Source organism: Myodes glareolus, chromosome 2 (genome assembly GCF_982192425.1).
Source record: "Myodes glareolus chromosome 2, mMyoGla1.1, whole genome shotgun sequence".
Taxonomy (NCBI): Eukaryota; Metazoa; Chordata; class Mammalia; order Rodentia; family Cricetidae; genus Myodes; species Myodes glareolus.
Genome location: NC_142027.1, coordinates 71,723,477 through 71,746,384, shown reverse-complemented (window position 1 = coordinate 71,746,384; position 22,908 = coordinate 71,723,477). Strand labels below are relative to the sequence as shown.

Genomic DNA, 22,908 nt, shown 5'->3' with positions numbered 1-22,908 from the left:
TTCAAAATATATGATAAAAGACAAGAGAATGTATCTTATACAATACCATTCACATACAGTTCTAAATAGAGATGTTAACCTGTAGTGACAGAATACAGACACATGATTGCTTGTGTATGAGGGAGGCAAAGTGTGAGGAAGGACAAGTGGACTCGAGACAACTGTAGGCTGTAAATCTTCTTGACAGCTTGATGGTGTTGATACTCCTGTGAGTATACACATATGTCATAATCTACCAAGTTATGTACCTTACAGGTATATTTGGTTTGCCATGCTAACTCAACCTCTATAAAGTGGGTTTCCTTGTAATGATGAATAGATCTCAGATTCCTCTTTCTAAGCAAATGTATGAGAACAATACACATGCAGCTGAGTTGGTACAAATGATCAGAAAAACCAAACACCGAGTTACTTTCTGATGGCCTGTGGCTATAACACATAGGTATAAAATAGCAGAACTTACCTTTTCGCTCACATACAGAGACTGTTATGCTATTATGTGATTCAACAAGATGGTGCAGTTTTACAGACTGCTGCAAAGAGAAGAAAAACAAACAACATTTATCTATTTAAGTACAGACCCCAGCATGGAGCTCAGAATCGAGCAAGCCCTCTGTCAACATGGAGGGCTTTAGGCTGCCAGCTGGAGATCCTGGATGGAAGAGATCATCTTTCCACTGGTGATTTTTTTTATAATTTAATCACATTGAGAGTGAATCATAGCAAGAGAGAAAAATAAAGAAATATGCTTTATTCCATATTTAATAAGAAAGCATTGGGTGAATGACCTGTTTAAGCTTCTAATCATTTCAAATTTTCATTTTTTTATCCTACTATTATTATTTGAGACACTCCCTAAGGGGACAGGCTTACAAGGCTCTGCCCCTCCCAGGAGGATTGTGGGAAGTTAATGGCTGCTAGAATTGAGACTGTGGTTTTCTTCAGGGATATAGTCACTGGTAAATTGCCTATGCTCCAGAAAATAACACCTAATCTAAATTTACACAAGCAACTTTAGTAAGTCAGTGGGTCACACACACACCATCAAAGGAGAAGAGGGCCTCGTTGGAGAAAAGGTTTCAGCGGGATGGGGAAAGAATGAGAGAAGGTAATGGGGTAGAGAAATCACAGTGTCCTATGTATGTATATATATGAAATTGTCATAGAATATTTAAGTGACACTCTGAATTGCTTTTAAATCTGATAAATATGCCTTAAGAATATTCAGTACAATCAGATACGATCAGAGAGTATTATGCTACTAACTCATCTTTTCATTCATTTCAGCATTCACTCAACCAACATTCACTAGCAGCTTTCATGTCCCTAAGGTTATGTTAACAAGATAGAAGGGGAAACAACAAAAACATCACTCTTACTGTCAGTAAACTTTCTTAAAGATATATTTTTAAAATATATATTAAAATATTTATATGTTTTAGTCACTTAGTCATATAGATAAATAAATTTACAAACAATAAGCTAGACACATGCTTCTATGCAATATAAGTCACTATAGATATAAAGAATGAAAAACCTTATATAAAGTTCTCATTGCCGCTTTGCTTTAGTAGCAAAAGACTATGAAACACCTAAGAATCTATCAGCAGTCAAAATGGTCCGCACATAATTGTAAAACTACATTAGATCTAAGGAAAATGTCTGTGTTGATAAAAGTGTGTGTGTGTGTGTGTGTGTGTGTGTGTGTGTGTGTGTGTGTGTTATGCTAAAATATAAGGAAGATCTGACCCCAGTAGGTCCTAAAAACCCAGCCTGGACACTTGTGATTCTTTCAGTGGAAAGGGATCCTATTTTCATTTACAGTGTTCCTCTGCCTTAAATTATTTAACATACCCACATATTCTTCTTTGTACAAGAGAAAACAACTTGCTAATTTTAAATTTTTTTTAATTTCATTTCAAATTACCTGTAGACTTTGGAATTGCATTGTTGCCGTTAACAAAAGTTGTTTAGGTGGAGGCATGAAGGAAGAAATCATGTCAGCACGTAAAGAGTGAGAGAAAACTGTTCAGAGCATGAGAGAGGGTATTAAAAGTCAAGATTTGTAGTAAAAGGAAGAAGGAAGCCACCGCAGCCACTGAAGGTGGGGGCAGAGCAGAGAGAAAATGGTCCTTCGTTGGAGTTCTGTGCTTAAGATTGACGAAGCTTGAGAATGTTGAACATGGATAACCTCTTGGGAAGGCGCAGAGAGGAGAGTCACCTTGGATTGCGCAAACACCCTGGAGGTAAGAGCAGATGTCTGGGTGCACACAGATGATGATATCTTAGGCGTTTCCTTCACTGTGGTGAGAGGGAGGCAGAGCCAGGGCTGCAGAGATTGGAGCGTTTGGCAATAGAGAGTGGGGAGTTGAGCAAATTTCCTACTGGGCTTTTATCAATCTGAAGAAATGGTTTGTGAGATTGTCTGCTGCGAAAGCGAAGATGAAAGGGCAGGCACCTCTGAAGAGAGACGGCTTGAAACGTATTCTTACAGCGTGGGAGAACTCTTTGATCAGAGTGTACAGAAAACGTGCCAGGAAGAAGTTGGTACTTATGGGTTCATATGTGACCAACTCATCTGGGCTTTGTGGTTTTCTCCCAACAGCACCTAGACCCCCTGCTGTAAGTGTAATGAAACCCAAGTGGTGAACTAGAACTTTAGTAGGCGGACACCAGGCAAACAAAAAGGTCACGGAGTGTATATTAACACAGGTTCCTGCATCATCTGAAGGGCTGGGATTGCAACAAGAGAAAGAGGTCACCGCGGAATGGCGGCGGTTATGCTCAGATTTCATAAACATAACCTTTCACATGGATGGGGCAATGCTGTCTCAAGACTCTTGCAGAAGAGCAAAGCGGTGAAGTCCACCACACGGCCGAGGGAAACTCACCTGTCTGAGATCGTACACAGTCAAGGCTATGGAAATGACAGACATGAGGATGATGGCAAGGGCATACTCCTTGTAATCTTCACTGAACCACAAACAGACACTGAAGAGTTGAAAGATGTAAAATGGATTTAGAACCTGTTAGCAGACAGAAAGACAGGAAGACAAGAATGGCATTTGGACTTCACACAGAGCTGTTCGTTGGCTTGTTCTCGGAGCTGGCACTGTGACATCAATCACCCCGCACGATATGCTATTCTTCTTGTTGTTCTATTTGATCAGCAGGTTCCACGTACTAGAGAATGTGCTGAGCCACGTCACCTAAGTCTTTTCATTTCTTTCCCATAATTCCCTCATTAAACAGAAGTCATTTCTTATCTCTATGATGCAGATAAGGACACAGAGCCTCAGATCTGGAGAAATTTGCTCACGGTCATACAGCTATGATTGTCATGGAGCCAGAAATCTCACCCCTTAAAGTGTTCTAAGCCCGGAGCACTGATTTTAATCACTGCTGCACTGAGCAATCTACCAAGTGGCTCTTCACATGTCACTGTGGCAAGCATCAGAGCCATCAATGAAGAGGAGATGTTATCGCCTCCCATTTATACTTCCTGGACTCCAGTAAGGTGACATACTCAGGTTTGCAGAATTAAACTACTCTGTCTAACGCCCACTCTATGGCAAACAGCTGCCACAAATGATGCTGTTAGAGAACTTTTCATTGGTGGATGAAGATAAGACTGCCCTTTTCCATAAGTAGGGAGCTTCTGGCGGGGCAATCTGTAACCACACATCTAGGTCACTGGGAGGGAACAGACATCAACATCAATGATGGCAGTCCTCCTTTAGATAAAAATTGGTTGCACCTTTCTCAAATTCTTTGTGGTTGCTCACAGGAATGGAAGTCCTGGCTTCTGGTGAGGGAGGAAGCCCCCAGAACCTCTCTCAACCAATTTGCTTTGCTTTCTGTCATTCTCAAGCATGTTTAGAAATATTGAGAAAGTATCTTGAATTTGGGAAGCCTTTTTACGGCAAAGATGAATGGAGACAGAATATCAGAAATACACAGGGGACTGCTATATGGTTTAAAAATAATAAATCCAACAATAAAAGCGCAAAAGAGCATTTTTACCTTAGTAAACGATCCCACCCATTCTCCCCCTCTCACACACACATTGAGATCAGCAGACCTTAGGAAGGCTAAACACAAATGGCTTTCTCTTTACAGTTTCGATTGCTGAGGTAACTGTATACATTGTCTAAGAAAAATATTTTTTTGTTTCTAAAATAAATGTGATTTTGGTTTCACATAACGGAAATGGGCTAAGCAGCGCCGTATTTTAAGAAAAGGGGAAGCCCCAGCATTCATCTAAATCATCAAATAAGAAGAGGGCCCATGAGTGCCACAGCCTGCACTGTAGTGGGCAGTGTGCACAGAGCGTGAAGGAAAACATCACATGGCATGTCCAGAAAGCATGGTTGGCATTCTCTTAAGACGTCTTATTAACAAGCAGCATCCCCAACTGGTCAGGCCAAAAATTCATCATGTTCTACCCAATGTCCGGGCAAAATACTGGAGAAATTACCTCTTTGATGAGCAGTTTCCAAATAGGTGTGATTTCAACATCAATGGCATTAGGTCCACAGATTAACCGCCTACAGAAAGAGACCACAAAGCACTCAGTCACAGCAATGAAAGAAAACTCGCTCCCTGCATATTAAAAAAAAAAGTCTGCTCCACCCGTGTCTCACTGACCCAGGTCAACTGAAGCGCTCTTGTTACATAGCACACCCACGTGTCTCAGAGTAACTGAAGAGTATGAGGGGGTCCCAGGAGCAAAACCAGAAAACCAGATCATGAACTACACTCCCTGAAGTCTAAATATTTCCCTAAGTAGTACTTTCGCTATCTAATATTAGCTACTTTATCCCAAATGCTTTCAGAACTCATATGTTCTCAACTCTTTCTCTCCCCTCCTCCCACTAGTCCATAGACATGGAATGGGAAAATCATGAAGATTGAATATTTTTAGTGGCACGGAAATACCATATATGTTGTTTATGCCTGTATTCAGGAGTTCAGGGAGGCTGAATATTTGTTTTAATGTGAGCAGAAAAGTCCTTGATTCTCAGAAAAAGTTCAGCATGGGACTTATACATCCCACTAACTGAAAATCCCAGAATTGGGACGTTTCCATAATGTAGAGACACGACCTTTATAAACACTTTTCTTGTGGAGAATACTAACCATTCTCTGGGCCTTCCGTTTAGACTCTCCGATAAAACAGCTTTGCAAAATGCGTTCACTATGGTCCTCCATTTTTATGTAAACACGAATAATTTGGGTAATCTCACGAAAATGAAGAGTCTGCTTCAGTAGGAGTAAGGGGCATACTGCGATTCTGCATTGCTTACAAGCATGCAGGTGATACTGTGGCTGCAATGGGTTCCATCAGCTCCAAGTATCAGGAATAGGTCTCTATCCCTCCTGCTTTAAGACTGTGTGTGTGTGTGTTGTGTGTGTGGAGTGCTTGTGGAGTGTGTGTGTATTGTGTGTGTGGAGTGCGTGTGGAGTGTGTGTGTGTGTGTGTGTGTGTGTGTGTGTGTGTGAAGTTGTGCATGGGTACCAGAAGGGTCACTGGATCCTCTGCACCTGTAGTTTCCCTTGGTTGTGAGGAGTCTGATCTGAGTGTCAGAGCCAAACCCAGGTCACCTGGGAGAGCAATAAGTGCCCTTAGTGGTCCATGCATCTCCAGCCCTTTTCTCCTCATTTTATGTCTACAAGAGTAAGACCCAAATGGAAAAGATATTTGCTCAAAGCCACAGATTCTGGACAATCAAGTGTCCTCTCCACATCCTGTTTCTGCACTAGTAATTGATTTGGAATGGTGGAGCTATGCACACACTTCACAAGGCCTTGATCCAAAGCACTGTGACTGGTATTATGTGGAGCTCAGCCAGTTTCCACCACCATGTGTGCTAGTATGTGCACATACATGTGCAGGATGTGTGTGTGTGTGTGTGTGTGTGTGTGTGTGTTTCCATCTTTGTGACCTTGTAGAGCTCAGTCAGTTTCCCCCACCATGTGTGTTTGTATGTGCACATGCATGTGTGGTATGTGTGTATGAGTGTGTGTGTGTGTGTGTGTGTGTGTTTCCATCTTTGTGACCTTGTTCAAGCCATGAAATCTTTCTGAGCCTCACACTGCACATATCTTCTACCAGATTCATGGTCATACCTGTTCTACCCCCAATCCCATACAAAAAAGGTAAGGGGTTTCTCTGAAGATGTATGAGATCATGCACCAGACACACCTTTTTGATATTAGTGAATCAAGACTGCCTACTAGGCTGGAGAACCAATCCCAGCCCTTTGGAGCTAGTATAGGCACAATGCCTGTAGTACCTGATCTCCTGTTCCTCTGATGTCAGTCCTAATCCGAATTTTTGATGTATCTTTGCAGAACTGAGCCAGTCTTCCAGAGAGCTAAAACAATAGAAAGAACCCAGTGACAGCGACGTTTGCAAGACAGTGCCTGCCTTCTTTGGATACATTTGCTGAAGCAACTTACCCAATTTTTTGAAACTGTCCTTCTAAGTTATTCCAAACATATCTTATTTTCTGCACTTTTATGTATCTCACCTACAAAAAGAAAAAAAAAGCATTACAAGAGTCTCCAGTTTGAAAATCAGGGCACACACAGAAACTTCCATTTGTAGAAGAGGCAAAGAGAGAGCCAGAGGCGGTTCTTAAATTTTTTTCTTTTCCTAACTTTCCATCCCCTACTTCTCTATACAAACAACTTTTTTAATTAAAGTCATCATCTGGTTAACACAATTCACCATGTGGATAAATATGAGAGTAAATGAAATGCAGTCTGAACATTTCACCACCTTGCAAACTAATAAGGAAATAAAACATATCACAAAATAAAAGTTTTGGTTTGTAGTCCAATATGAATGCCAGAGAAACATCTGTAATAAATATACAATAGTACATCTATATATAACGACATTAATATGTTGCCTATGTTGCCTTAAAATACTGCAGAAATATAGAAAAGACAGGTGGCTGAAGGCATCATGGAAGAGATAGCATCAGAACCAGAACGTTGAAGGGTGGGAAGAATTTTGGTCCAAGGAAGACTGAAAAGAGTACATCAGTGAGATCACATGCCAGTTAGTTGAAAGGCCAGAGGCAAGAGAGCAGGCCTGTTTGGTTGAAGAGTGAAAAATAAAGCTGAGTGGGGGCATAAACTAGGGCTACATTGTGAGTAACCCAGGTGCTAGCATGAGTCAGGAGCATCCTTGCCTCGCAGACGAGGAGCCTACAGAAGACGTGATGAAGAGCAAGGCTGCTGCAGGGAGAAAGAAACGTCTGCTGCAGCCAAGTGTACTCTGCGAGCAGGGCTCTGTGGGTGTTGGCAGAAGAAAGGAAAAGAGAGTCTCACTTAGGACCATTCTTCCGATTCCCTTAAGCAGTTTTTTATGTGATACAAATTCCAAGAACCGGCGACCTCAGTAAGTGCGAAGAGAAGCAGTGGGGCTCTGGGTTTGCTGTGGGGCAATGGTTATCACCCCAGAGTGCTTGGAAGAATCATCCAGAAAGCTTTAAGGAATATTGCTGTTTGGGTCCTGCGACCACGAGATTTAATTTGTCCGCAGTGTACTTTGAGCATAAATATTTTTAAATTTCCCCCTGGTAATTCTAATGTGCAGCTGAAGCTGAGGAACACCACTCAAGGTTTCCTGGCTTAACTGCTCTTCTATCTGTGTCCTTGAGAACTTCAACTAACTTTCCCTGTGCCTCAGTTTCTCCAGGAATAAATTTTAGCATTTGACCAGATTTTGTCTAAGCTCCATTCAGCTCCTTTCTGTGTAGTCTACACTTATTAATGTTATAGTCAACCATCAGGTAGGTACATTTTGAAGCTGGGAAAAGCCTCTAACTGGTATATGATGAAAGTATTCAATACATTTTTGTAAAATAAACGACTGCTGTGTAAAAGCACATGTCAGCTAGAAAATGCAGTTTAAATCTCTGAATGCCAAAGCCTTACTGAATCATAATTCTATTCAGTGATCATATATTGCTCTCTCTCTCTCTCTCTCTCTCTCTCTCTCTCTCTCTCTCTCTCTTTCTCCTTCCCTCCCTCCGTCCTCTCCCTGGAAGTCAAGCAAAAGTGCTAAATGTTATAATTTGTAAAACTTCCAATGAGGTTTTTTACAAAAGAAATTCTTTGAAAACATGCCTATTTCCAATCGATTTTCCATATGAAATTGGAGCAAATTACCACTGGGAAAAATGTGTCCTTCGTCAGCTGTCAAACACAGGGAGGAAAGAACATTTGGAAGTAACCAACCCTGGGGCTTGTTAGCCAACACAGCCCAGGTTGACACCTCCAGTTTCTTCCTTTACAGCTTAAATTCCTTTGAATGTCCCCTGTGGTCCTGCAAACTGAGCCACCAGCCACAGCTGTGGGCCATGACTGCTTGGTGCTCATCGCCCTAAGAATCTTCAGGTCTTCCTGAAGAAACTCAGGTATTATTATCACTACTGCTTTGCTCCTGACAATGGCTTTGATTGCATCACTCCAGAGGCTAGATAGAGTCTTGGCTCCAGCCTTTCAGGCTCTGTCCTCACAGGAAATGATCCAAGCCAGCCTCAGAGTAAGTCTGCAAGCTCCATGACTTTAGGGTTCAAAGTGCACTAAGTGAGGGATGCTGACATTTATAATTGTACAAATCTGATGATTTGTGTTGGATACATTGTAAACAACAAGCTGTGTGTAGAATAAGAGCATGCGCTCACACACACGTGCGCACACACACACACACACACACACACACACACACACACGGCTCACATTAAACCAGACTAAAAACCAGAACATGATACAAAGGAAATATTCACAAGCCAAGCCTGCAACAAGCCGGAATGAAGAGGTCACTGGTAAGTTTGATCTCAGGCCATAAGATGGAATGGTCTGTTACCTTTTGACAATTTCTGAGGCTATTCCTCAGAAATATTAAAAACCTAAGTCGATGACTGACCGCTGAAGCATTTTTGAGTACATATATGCAAGTAAACTCTACACATAAAATAAATGATTCTTTAATTCTCTGGCATCTCAGAGACGGTATACATTTACTCACCTTTAGATCTGGCTTTCTTATGGCTCTGTTTATGATATATTCCTCATCTGTAATGAGAGGGTGGTCAGGAGTGAGACCAGACGTTCTGTTCAATGCTGACAAGGAGATCCACATTACCTTTTTCCAAGAATAAATTTTGAATTCATCCTGGGGAATAGACATCAAAACCCCCAGGGAGTTAAGAGAAGTCATCAGGCTAAAATTTATGCTGAAAAAACATCATTTTGTGTAATGTTGTGAGTTATTAAGCTAATGAACAATCTAGACAGAAATGCCCATCATTGAAATGTGACACACGTACAATGCCGTTGGACTTTGAGAGACAAGGATTTGCGGCTGTTTCTTAGGGTATCTGAACAGAAATGCAAGACACCAACACAAAGACCGAAGCCATAGAGAAAGAGTCACATTCTCAGACAAGAGATTTCATCATGGCCTTTCAATTCAGCGGGCAGCTTCACTTTGAAGAAAACAAACCCCGTGTCGTTCAAGGGACTGTGTGTCCCTGTGAGCATGAGAAAACCCGATGAATGGAACCACCCCCGTGTTTCAAGGTTTAATTCAAAATCCATTTTTCCTTGAACAGTCTCACTGACATGCTACCTTCAAGAGGAAAAGAAGAACATTTCTAAACTCTCATCATAGTGACTTCAGAAGGTTCTCCATTCTCGTATTTCTCCTAGATGAGCTTGAAGTAAGAAACAAGGCTTACTGACTATAAGCCGGCCCTCAGTGTGGTGTCCTGCCGCCTTCTCAATGAGATTACAGTGCAAAGTTAAAGACCTCTGGCTGCACACATTAAGTGTACACAGAGGTAGCTGACTATATTAAGCAAGGCGGGATGGAAGAAGTGCCCACACAGCATGACCCCAAATGAAATCATTTCCCTTTCCAGTTGGCTGATTTATTCTTCATAGAATAAAACTAGGAGTACAAGCTTGGTGAGCAACTATTACATAGCTCCCTTGGAGAGCAGTGTGATAATAAGAGCAACTGCTACCTGAAAGGTAAACAGGCACCCACTTGACATCTGATAAACCTCAGGGGCTAAGAATGGTGATGATGGAAGTCGAAGCCAGAGAGTTAATGACTGGGGATGTAGATCGGAGCTGAAGTTCATCCTCCCCACCACAGACACACACACACACACACACACACACACACACACACACACACACGCACACACACACACACTTGAGGATGCCCGAGTTCATAGAATTAGGCAACAGGTAGCAAGGGGAAGCTGCAGTAGTTGTGGCTGGGCTTGGTCTGTTTGTTATCCCAAAGAGAAGACTCCTCTCTCCTGCTATTCCCTGGGCGGGAACACACTCCCTCCCTCCTCTCCTCTGTAGTTGCATAGCTAGAGCCTAACCATTCTTCCCGGTCCGGCTCAAAGGTTCACATCTAGGTGCCCATCCTAGTTTCTCTGAGTGAGCTTTCCTCTAAATTGTCAGAGTGCTCAAGACCCCTGCCGCCCTCCGTCCTCGGCCCTCTGCCTGATCACCTTGAGGAAGTTACTAAAGGGTGGCAGCGAGAGGAACACTGATAACCACTGGTCTAGAAGATCTGAATTTTTGATACCTCGGTCTCGTTAAACAGGTTTACATCTCTGCAACAGAAGAATTAAAGTAATTAATCATTGAACCTAAAAGAGCAGACCTGCACACCACTGAAGAATAACTTCCAGAAGTTGAAAATACAGAGAGCACTTATTTCACCTGGGCAGACAAATAAAAGAAATAGCATCATTTTTTCCCCTTAATTCCTGTAAGCTCATTATTTTGAATCCAGAAACACTAGGTTAACTTTGATAGGCAAATGAAGTAGAGTTTGTTGCTTATCAGACGCCAGAGTTTCCCCAAAACTTCAACTCTTGGAGTTTAAAAACAGTGTACAAGTTCTCCATAGTTCTATGACTTCTGCAACTTAAGAGGTCCATCCCCCCACACAAAATGCACTGTTGAGCTTGCCTTAAGACAAAGGAAATCCATCCCAAAGGTCCAAAGAGACACTAAAAACATGAGACTTTTCTCTCAGAAGCGAGTGCATTACGGTACTAAGATAGTGACCTCCACCACGTTGGGGTTCCTGATAGACTCAGCTCATCTTCCCAATGATACTGAGCTTAAAGAGTCGGCATTAACTGGAATTTTGGCTTTAGTTAGAAAATGTATGGAGAATGCCCTGTATCTTTGAGAAAGCACAGACTAGCCAATGTCTCAGTTCTACTGGGACATGTTGACCAAAAAGGAGGAGGAGGCACAAAGCAACCAAATTATATGACAAAGATCCGTGTGAAAGAATGGGGAGGGGGAGAGTAGGAGGGGAAGAAAGAGGAGGAGGGGAAGGAGGAGGAGGAATGGAGAGAGAGGGGAGGAGGGGAAGAAAAGGAAGAGGGAGAGAAAGAAGAGGAGAATGGGGAGAAAGAAGAGGAGGAGGGAGAAGAAGAGGAGGAAGAGAGTAAGAGGAGGGAAGAGAAAGAGGGAGGAGGGAGAAAGAGAAGGGGAGAAAGAAGATGAGGAGTGGGAAGAAGAGGAGGAAGAGGAAAAGAGAAGAGGAAAGAGGGGGAAGATAAGGAAGGAAGAGAAAGAGGAGGAGAAAGGAGGAGAAGAGGAAGAAGGGGAAAGAGGAGGAAGGGGAAGAAGAGAACAAGGGAAGGATGATAAGGAGGGAAGAGAAAGAAGAGGAGGGGGGAAGATAAAGAAGAGAGGAAGAGGAGGAAGGGGAGAAAAGGGAGGAGGGGGGGAAGAAGATGAGGAGGAAAGGAGTAGAGAGGAAGAAGAAAAGATAGACGAGGGAAAGGAAGAGAAGGCAGAGGAAGAAAGGGGAAAGAAACCCCAGAATAGCCCTCCCTGTCTTTGGAGTTTTAACTGAGAGTGTTGGCTTATTTATTGTTTCCTGAGTGGACAGAGAGTCGTGGGTAAACCAGTAAATCTTCTGCCATCTCTGGAGTTGTAGGCACTAAGAGTTTGCCCCTGTTGCAATGTGTGCTGCCAGCAGGCTCCTCCCTAGCCCTCCACTGACCCCACCCTGTTTAGTCTACACAAGAAGAGAGAATCCACCAGGGTCTCACTCTCCTGTAGAGGCAGCAGAGAAAGGGTTAAGTACCTTTGTGTTATGGTAGAAATCACACACTCAAGTTCACATGAAACCCTAGTTTCCAGTATATTTGGAGAGAGCGCCTGGAGGAGGGACTCAGGCTAGCTGAGTTCACAGGTGACGCACTACTCCGGTAGGCATGATATCATATGTGATAAGGGAAAGAAGCCAGAAGTGTGAGAAAACAGAACAGACCAGGTGAGGAGGTGACTAACTGCAAGCCAGGAAAAAAAAATGCCTCCCCAGAAACCAGCCCTGTGTTCCAAAGAATAAGGCCTCAAAGCTGTTTGTCAACGTTTGGTCTTTCCTCAGAGGCCAGCCCGATTTCAGGCCGCATGTCTAGTGAAATGGAGACTAGGTCTCAGGAGAGCGAATGTGCCCCAAGAGAAGCAAGATGCAGAGCCTCCTGCCTTCCCCTGCACAGTTCACTTCAGTATCTAGAGTCAAGATGCAGCGTCTCCTGCCTGCCCACGCACAGTTCACTTCAGTATCTAGAATCACAATGCTAGTGGAAACCGTAAGATTACCTATTATCGATTCAATTTCGTTTATTGAATTTAATTAAAATAAGTACTGGGTACCTGCTGTGGCCATATGCCACAGGTTCTCTTAAGGATGAAACAAAGCTGTGACCACTGTCTTCATAAAGCCGATAACCCAACAAGAGGAAAGACAGAATGAGAGCAGAGCATTGTCGGAGGGATGAAAGAAAGACCTTCATCTTGGAGAGTCAAGAGGTTCAGGGTCAAGCTCTTTGCCCACATGGGTTCCTCTACGTGGATCACCCCCCCCCCTTGTACCTGTCCCCATCAGCCACCATCACTTTTTAACTCATATTTTTCAACCTCAGAAAAGTCCTTCCTGGTTTGGACTTGGTTAAGACTGTTGTATAATCCTGCTGTGCCCATGAACCTTTGCTAACTACCTTCTCAGTGGCTTCATACTCATTTGTGGGGTAACCTGATGAACTCAGTGCAACATGTCTTTATTTGTCAATGTTTATGCCCCCCCACCATGAGCTAGGCCTGTGACCCACAGCAACGGAGGTTTACGGAGTTTATTCAGGAAAGAAAAAGGGAGGGAGGGGATCCTGCTGCCTCTCCCCTGAAACACAGATGATAATGGCTGTTTTGCAGGGGTGTTATGACAATTAGAATAACCACAACGGAATTCTATGTAAGCTGAAAAGTGAATAGTGTATCAATATAAAGCAGACTCCAAATCAGCGTGACGCTCAGAACTGAAAAGAGAGAAGGAGGAGAGGTAATCGCCTCCAGATCTGGAGATGAGAGTGAACCAACAAAGACAAGAAAGCCACCCAGAAGCAGGTGGCACAGTGCTGGAGAACGAGGGAATTCCAGCAAGTGAGATGGAACACCCACTTTCTATGCTCTACACGGGGGACAGGGACTCTCACTAGCATGACTCTTAATAAGGACTGGAATTCCACCTGTCTGGTCACCACCTAGTTCTGAAACCTGCTTAGTGCTGGATAAATAACGTTCTGAATGACCAAATGAATGGATAAGCGAACAAAAGCATGTGTGGTTCTCAGAGGAGCTTAATAGGTGAGTTCAGAGATAAAATCAAGTGTTGTGCTGCTGTAGGAGTGTGAACTTTGAGAGACCAGTTAGCAGAGGAGAAAGGGAAGAAGTGTGGCAGGATCAGTAAGCAAAAGCAGTACTATGTAAAGACACCCGCGCTGGACCTGTAATCTTTAGGATGCCGGATACATGGCTGCTTTGCAGAGTTTCGTAGATTGGCGCTAAAGCCCCTGGCCTTGCCCCCATCCGCTAGAACATCAAGACGAAGTGTCTTGATTTAGGCCTCATATCTACCCATCACTAAGCTCCCACTGCAGATCAGGGGGCTGTGACATGATGTGACACACAATGACAATGAAGGGGAAAATGTGTCTGTAATTATAACCACGATATGGAAATCACCGGGAGGATTTAATTCACGCCACCGATGAATGTAAATCGTGTTATTTGCATAGAAATGAAGCAACACTACAGAAATGGGTTAAAATTCACAAATAGATAAATGATGAATCAAATGCACTTTAAAATTTATGAAATCGGATTGTAATTGCACTCATCTTTGTGGGAAAAAAAGATAAAAAATCTCATGCTTAGTAATGCTTAATAAGAAAAAGAGCTGAAAATGAGTTGAATGCGGAGGATTTGCAGCAAGCACATTGTGGCTTTTTATGTAGAGAAATGGTTAGTTAATCAGTATCTGTGATAATAAACTGTAATCTTACCGGCGTGAGATTGATGATAAAGACCAAGCACTGATATCTTTAATAAGACGAAGAACAGATACACAATGCATTTTCGGGTAGGAGTCACTCTGTCCTCTTAATGGAAACTTGTAAGAGGCTGGCTATTGTGATATAATTCAAACAAAATCTTTTAAGTTGTCGTTTTAACCCAATAGCCTAGCAGAAGACTTTTAAACTATTGATGGTGAGAGCATGTTTTCCTCCAAGTCTCAGATAGTTAGAACACTGGAAATAATTGAGCTCTTGCCTAATTACATAAAGACCAATTTAGAAGCTCATTTATTTGGAGAGTCTCTGGCATAGCAAACCCATTTGAAATGACACATAAGAGCAGGTAATTAAAAATTAAAGTTGAAATCAAGATGGAAAAGGCAAGATTGGAGGGAGCTGAGGCATCTCTGATTAGTTCTGGGGAGGCATAATTGAAGAATGATTCCGTGGTGGGTGTAGCTTCCATAACTACCAGTGAAGACTGACTCTTTCCAGTGTATGTCAGTTTATAAAGTCAAATACAGGAAAATAGAAGAGACCTCCTGACTGGAGAGGGAAATAGGGCTCTAGACTCTTGCACAGCCATGCTAGGCCTGCTGAGTGATGAAGAAAGCACAGCATCCATATGGGCAGATGTGCCTTGACAACAGCAAGCTCTCTTGAACAGAAAGATTTTGGAGGTTTGGGAGCAATACACACACACACATATACACACACACATACTCACACATACACACAGATACAGATACACACGCTCACAGATACACACGTGCACACATACACACACATTTACACTTACACATATATGCACACATACACACATATACACATACACACATATATAAAGACACACAGACACACATATATACACATACACACAGACATACACATACACACAAACACAGATATGCACATATATACACATTCTTTCTCTCTCTTTCTCTCTCTCTCTCTCTCTCTTTCTCTTTTTCTCTCTCTCTTTCCTGGCTTTGGTGGTCTTACAATTTGTAAATGGTTTTCACATACATAAACAATCACCTCACATCAGCTCAAGAAAGACTAACTACTTAATTAGTCAGTAGTCCCATTTTACAAATGAAATAACCAAGGTTCTGAAAAATCTGGTAACAAACTTAAGATGCTAGGACTGGAAGTCTGGCTTTTGAGAGCAAATCGGTTCCATCTGCCCATGCGCATGCACCTTCTGTTCCATCTGCCCATGCGCATGCACCTTCTGTTCCATCTGCCCATGCGCATGCACCTTCTGTTCCATCTGCCCATGCGCATGCACCTTCTGTTCCATCTGCCCATGCGCATGCACCTTCTGATTTTTACTTGTAAGTGCTCTTCCTCCTCTTTGTTTCTTTTAACCTGTTTCCCCATCCATTTCTGTCACTTTCCTACTTTCTTTTCCCATTTCTTCTTATCTCCATCTGTGCCCTGGGTCTGTGAGCAGCATAGAGGTGAGGGGGCATGGGCCGGCCACCCGAGAGTCCTCAGAGCTGTAGTCTCTAAATGGCAGAGGGCTCCTCCACTTCTGGGGTTCTGCTTCTACTGCAGCAAAAATGTAGCTGTCTGGGAGCTAGTTTGGTGCAATGTAAAGTTAAGTTCTTTTTGTGTTATAGGATCATAGTAAAAAGGATCCTGGGCATATAACACGGTGGAAGAATACTGGCTGACCACTTGCAGGGCTCTGTGTAAATCCTCGCCACCATTAAAAAAGAACCCCAAGACTGCTAACAGTGGCAGTGGCAGTACCTCTGGCTCTTTTGCCTGTTCTTGAGAACCTTTTGCTCCTTCTGGGTTGCATCACTCACCCTTGAGATGAGGGTTTGTGCTTAGACTTATGTAACTTGTTTTGTCTTTTTGGTTGATATCTCTGAGAGGCCTGTTCTTCTCTGAAGGGAAACAGAGGAGGAGTGGGTGGGGGCAGGGGAAGAGAGGAGGAGAAAAGTAGAGGACGAGGAAAATGCAGTTAGAATGTATTGTATGAGAGAATACATTTTTTTTAACAAAGGAAACCCAAATGATAGTCTTTCATAAATACTTATGTCCCTCCCCCATTCAGTGGCCCAGAAAATACACTTGCCTTGGTAAGATGCTCAGGCTGTGTACAGGAAGTCCACTCTAACACCTGCTTAAATCTCAAATTTTTTTCCTCTTCATACTGTATAAACATTTATGGCTGAGTCATAGATCAAACATTCTGCTCTCTATCCCTCTCCCAGTGAACAAGTGAGCGGAAAGATAGGAGTTGTAACTATGGCAATCTTGTTCTCACTGTTTGTCCTTTGACAAAAGGTCTCAAATCACCTGAGAGTTTGTTAAAGCCACAAATTCTTGGGCCCCGACTCAAATCCAATAGGTTGGCAGGTCTGAAGGGTTGAGGGTTGGAGCTTGCAATGTGTTTTCGCAGGCCCTCCAGATCATTCTGATGCTGGCGAGACTGGAACAGAAAGAACGTAAATGCAACGCAGTGGGAGCGGCCCTGGATGAGGGCCTAGGACACAGGACTTCATCCTGCCTCCCATTCCATGAGTTTAGGTGCATCCTACCATGTTCCTGGGGCCCTGCTTTCTAATCCATCAAGTGCCGAATGGTAAGTGCCTAATACTTTTCTCTCCTGAACAGTCTACAAGTCTTCGTGATGGGAGCCTTGGGGTAAAGTTCCAGTTTAATACCAATTAGTTGTCCTTACTACACAACAGCCTCTGGATCGCTTCAAGCCTAGAAGTTAAGTCTTCAAGAATATCTAGTTAAATTATCGTTGAACGTGTGAAATGGCCGTTAAGTAACCACGTGTCATGTAGTGGTTTGACAAGACCAGGATCCACTTCAAGGATGGGGCTGGCTCCCATGACACAAGGCAACAACGACCAACCTGGGTGGACTCCCAGGAGAATGAAAGGTTAGCTGAAGCTGTGCTGGATAGCAGGCTTCAGAGAAGCATGTTTGGGTGACTTTGGTTTGGTTTTGTTTGTTTCATTTGGAGATAGTGAGCTGTGTCTTTTGGACTGACCAGCTGTCAAACATGAGGCTATTCTCTTCTCTTGTTGCATAAATGTTTACCTAGAAAGACTGGCATACAATGTGTCATACTCCCCAAAGAGCAGTGGTTCTCAGCCTGTGGGTCATGACTCTTTGGAGGTCTAATGACCCTTTCAACAGGGGTTGTATGTCAGATATTTACATTCTAATTCATAACAGTAGCAAAAGTACGGTGACAAGTAACAACAAAAATAATTTTCTGGTTGGGGGTTCATCACAGCCCAAGGGACTGTATTAAAGGGTCACAGCATTAGGAAGGTTAAAGACATCTGCAATAAAAGTTGATTTTTCAAAAGTGGTTGTTGCCACAGGTCATTTGTGTGTGCCAAAGCCTTGTTAGAATAACAGGGGAAGCTAGTCAGGAAAGAATTCTCCAAGAGACAGTTACTTCATTCTCTCAGAAGGAGTGCCATGTCTACCTATTCATCACCCCACACAAACGCTAGAACTGGGAGTGTATCATCAAATAACACGTAAGAGAGCTCCTCCCCTTTAGTCCCTGGCTTTTCTGCAGGGATGATGCCTGTGGTCTCGATGTCATGAGTACCAAAGGAAGTGACAAGAAGATACCAGAGAGAGCCTCACCTGATGCCACAACCGTGAAACAACTGGGTGGCAGTGACCTCAGTGACAAAATGCCTGCATTTCAGGCCCTAGTATTTCTGCAGAGCAGGACACAAGCATGTCAGAAAACTATGTCTCTCTCCTATCGGCACAGGGACAGCAGTTTCTCCAGTGGGGTGCTCTTCGTCTCTCAGACCCCCTTGTCCCTTTTCCAGAGCCATTCCTGTGGAGGCCTATGTACCAGGCTTGAAGTCAAGAGTTGATAGGAATTTGGAATAAGTAGCTTGTAGCTTTGACTCAATTACTCTACACTATCCACCGTTTCAGCAAACAGCGTGTTTATGTTGGCTCTAACATTTGCTACAGCTGCAGTTTGGAAGAGACGACTCTGTGAAGTCACTCTTCTGAAGAAATCCTATGGTAGACAAATTTCTGGGTTCTGAGCAGGTGCACAGCAATAGAAGAGCCTACCCATGTACCACCTGCCCTGGGGACATCTCCTCCGGCCACCTTACAGCCCAATAGGCAGGAAAGGGGACAGCATCTACGAAAACAGACGCTTACTTACAGTGGTCTTCAGCAACACGACGTCTGCTTCTTGCAGGGAACACGGGACACAGTTTGCCCATACGTGCCAAGCTGGTCTCCAGTAAAACACCAACGGAAGGATTCCAAGAGAGAAGATGGAGCCGATGAGACAGAGAGCTTTCTTGCAGCCTTGAGTCCGATAGCCAAATATTTCCTGCAATAGAACCAAAATGATTCCAAGTGTTGGTCAAACTTGAAACAAACTCCGCTTTTAGGGATGAAAAAGGGTTGAAAGGTACTCTTGTGTGTAATGAGTAGATTCCTTCCTACCACACAAGTGGAGTCAAATAGGAGATAAACAGCAACTTGCTACATTATCTAATTCTGTATGACTTTTCTGAAATGCTCCTAACTCATTTTCCAGGGTAGTCGTCTATCCTGGTGTGATTCTTTCTGTATCTCAAGCTGAAGCTATTGCCTTCCAGCTGCCAACACTGGACCAGCTCCACTCCACATTCAACCTGTAGCCTTGCTTATTAATCCCACTGTAACCAGCTTGTCTACCCTGAGTCCTCCCCAGGTCCTCTTCTGTTCTACAGTTGCATAGATCAGCTTCTCCCCAGGCTCATCATCCTCTCACTTTCCAAAGGTAGTGTTTAAATGCTTTCTTAAATTGGCAGTGGAGCCCCCCTGTGATTTGTATGAGTTACTCTGTGCCAATGTGCAAACTTTCCTATCAGTATTTGAAAGTGTCCTTATGTTCATCATCAAGAGAGAGTAAGCAGAAATTATTATCTTCCTTCTCGAAGTAGAAAAGCTCAAGTTCAAAGTTATCATATATAAAAAGGTTTTAACAGTAACTAATAATCATCGAGATAATACTGCTATTTTAAAATCTCTATCTAAGCACTTTACGAATATCCTCTTACATAGCTGAAAAAATTAAATATATTTCCCAAGGCACAAAGCCCATGCGTAACTCAAAACCAGCTTTGCAGCACACAGAAATTAGGGTGGACTGCTCTTTCTAATTGGTCTCTTCTTTCTCGAGCTTTAATTTCACTTCATCTTAGCAAGTTTAAGTGTTATTCAAACAGCAGACGTGTGATAGACCATGAGAGATGTGAAACAATGTCTCTCATCTAGAGAAACTCACTAGATTTGAGGGGGAAAGAAAGAGAACTATAAGGTTCAGCAAAGAACAATGAAGAGATCTACAGAAGGCGGCCAAAACCCTTATCATCCAAATGTGGCCATGGATCCTATCGTTAGTGCTATTACTAACCCCAGAATAACAGGAGTAGACAGTGACCCTGGCAAGTCAACCACTCCATCCCTCTTAGGCTACCCTGAAGTTCCAAAGGCTGCTTTCTCTTGGGCTGGTGAACACTGCCACTTCCCTAACCGGCTCATGATCTGTGATATCTTGCTAAACTTTCTATAGAAAGGGTCAAAAAATTCACACAAGGCATTTCAATTTTTACTTGTTGAAGTAAGTTAGTTTTACTGACTTGGAATAAATTGCAAGGTCAGAACTATTGACAGATAACGTCAAGTATAACTTGTAAAAGTTAGCACAGCACCATCATAATCATCTGATTTTCTTCTTTTGTTATGGACTGCCTGACCTGTCTCTGAATATGTTTGAAGCAGTTATTCTGACCCCTGTTCCCCAACTGCTGTCACCTCCCACAAAAAGAGATTGATGAGCCACCCAAATGGTATTATATAAATATCCAAAGAGTATTATACAATAATCAACTCGTGTCAGGCTCTGTACATCACAGAACAACACTGTATTGCTCTCTTTACCCTCCCACCCATGAATTCTTTCTCACATAAACACAGAGATACACACACAAACCCCAAGGCCCTGTTCTAGAGAGTTCTTGAGGCCAATACAAACTGATCTTTTAGAGTTCACTCTCAGAAATTTGGCTGTGGGTCTCACACAGTCAAAGACTTGGTAAATGCAGAATTGTGATGACAAGGTACAACTGGGGGCGACATCTAGAACAGGACAGAAGCTATCTTCAAAGAATTGCCCTCGTGTGATTTCGTCATGTAAGGAAGGTTCCAACGAGTCTGCAGGGTAGCCCTCAGCACAGTCACCCTTCATAGGAGGACTCAAGACAAGCAGATGACAGAAGCTGAGCCTACCAAAAAAGGGAAATGAATGTGGCTGTCATGCCCACCAGGTGAACATGTGTGTTTAACACCAAGAACATGTCGCTTTCCAATAGCACCATGACATGCCCACCAGGTGAACACACATGTTAACTCCCAGAACATGTCGCTTTCCAATAGCACCATGTCATACCCACCAGGTGAACACACATGTTAACTCTGAGAACATGTCGCTTTCCAATAGCTCCGCTTCCACAGTCAGGAGTTTTCCGTCTCCGAAGTCCAATGCAAACATGGTTCTTAGAATGGGTTCTGTAACCTTGCTACAACCCTCCCATGGCCTAAATACTATGTGCTTCCTTTAAACACATTAATTCATTCAATCATATTACAGTCAAAACATGCTAGCTTAGACACCTTTGCATCTCTCTGCAGACTTCATTAGACATTTGAAAGTTTAAAAGAAATAAAACTTTTAAGACTTTATCTCCCTAAAGATAATAACTTTCCCCTTCTTTCCAAAATGTTGGGTGTAGAAAGAAGGCTTCGCTGTAATGTGTGCTTGCTATTGCAGACTGTGGTAAGTGGATATGACTGTCCTCTTGCTTCCACGCTAGAACCTGCAGAGATTCTGCACTGATAATTTCCACTTGCCACTCTCAGGCAAGAGGAGAATCCCACAGGCTTCTAAGTTAATTGGAAGCTCAGACTCAAGTGAGAAATTCTCAACCTGAATAGCCTACTCCAGAAATTTGGAGGGGGTGGGGGAGCAAAATGGTTTTGTTGTTGTTATTATTGTTGCTGCGGCTAAATTGGCAAATCGCCTTCAAACTTTAAAGTGGTCCCCAAGTTATTTTCATATAAAAATTCTTACTCAGACATCATCTTTTGAAATACACCCAAAATTGTAAAAGTATTATCCCCAGATTCTTCCACTGTAAAACTCAGCTGGAGATCACAAAACAAAAGATAGGCACAAATAAATTCAAACTATCTAGTGAGTTGGGAAGTTGTGTTGCAATCTGTGCACACTGTGGGATTTCAGCCAGACATCAAGCATATGAACTTTTAGTGAGAAAACAGTAGAAAACGCAGGTGCGGGGGATTACAATAGCATCATTACTTTTTTTTATAACTTTTAAAACAAATTCAATTTAAAGGGAATAATGAACACATAGGCAAAACACTGAGTGTTTTGTTGGGTAAGGCAACATACAGCACTCAAGTTGTTCACTTTCCATGTCCGGAACTCCGGTACTCAGGAAGCTGAGGCGGGAGGAGCATAAATTCAAGGCCAGCCTTGGTGATGAAACACTATATATGGTGGTAGATTCGTAACTAAGTTAAGGCAGCATAAGAACAAATGATGTGAACATATTATGAACCAAAGATTATAGACAATCTAATTACAAATTCCCGAGTCCTTAGGAAGAAAGGGGCACAGGGAACCAGCCAGTGTGAGAAGAGATGCCCTCTAAGGGAAGAAACGCCTCTCCCACTTCCTGTGCTCCTAACCAGACTCTTTTTCCTAAGTCAGACCACAGGTCAGTCAGGTCCTGTTTTCCCTGTCATTGATGGAAGACTCTTCTTTGCTTACTATGAGAGCCAATGGTTCCCATTTAGAGTGATTTTTTCCCCAGAAGACATGGTCATTCTCAACTTGGTGAATGTTGCTCCTGGAATATAGAGTTCAAAAGCCAGGAACTGTGGGGAGCATCCACACTGTAGAGGACGGCCCCTCCTATCCCTCAGAGTGGAAAACATTTCCAATGTTCAAAACCATTACTGTGGACATTTGGTTTCCCCACCTAAATTAAATGCTTTAGTTCCTACTACCTATAATGCCATTCTCAGTGCCAGAAAACCACAATATTTTCAATTAGGAATCTATGGAAGGAAAAGATGTATGCATAATGCTAGCTGGCCACTGCTATGACTTGGATAGAGTTTTTTGTCCCCTAAAGGGTATGTGTGCCTGGAGCTTGGTTTCTAGGTGGGAGTACTAGGAGGCACTGAAACTTTTAAGGGATGTGAAGTAGTGAGAATCTTTATATCATCAGAGACATGGTTCAGGAGAGAAACCTGCTTGCCCGCTGTAATGGAAACAGCAAGTTGTGACAGAAGACTATAAGCCTGAGACCAGAGTATTCTCTGGCTTCCCATATTAGGTGCAAGCCTTGTCTGTGGCCGTACCACACTGGGTTAGCCAGTCTCGCGT

The 22,908-nt window shown here is 42.9% G+C and overlaps 1 protein-coding gene and 1 long non-coding RNA gene across 5 annotated transcripts in view; one reads left to right on the top strand and one right to left on the bottom strand.

The window, feature by feature from the left end:
- Atp13a4 (ATPase 13A4) overlaps positions 1–22,908 on the bottom strand; it is a 129,896-nt gene that overhangs the window by 64,204 nt on the left and 42,784 nt on the right. For 2 of the 4 annotated variants that reach the window (XM_085685387.2, XM_048453941.3), the window contains exons 2-8: positions 18,604–18,777; positions 9,047–9,193; positions 6,463–6,533; positions 6,297–6,377; positions 4,478–4,547; positions 2,892–3,026; positions 464–533 (exon numbers count right to left, since the gene is read on the bottom strand). In XM_085685387.2, coding sequence (XP_085541513.2) covers positions 464–533; positions 2,892–3,026; positions 4,478–4,547; positions 6,297–6,377; positions 6,463–6,533; positions 9,047–9,193; positions 18,604–18,777 — 748 coding nt within the window. Of the gene's footprint in view, positions 1–463; positions 534–2,891; positions 3,027–4,477; positions 4,548–6,296; positions 6,378–6,462; positions 6,534–9,046; positions 9,194–18,603; positions 18,778–22,908 lie in introns of those variants that run through there. The other 2 variants (XM_085685385.2, XM_085685386.2) reach the window with 2 other exon arrangements.
- Positions 16,765–18,940, top strand: LOC148123003 (uncharacterized). The gene is made up of 2 exons (XR_015000555.2): positions 16,765–17,022; positions 18,640–18,940. It is a non-coding gene; the product is annotated as an uncharacterized LOC148123003 (long non-coding RNA).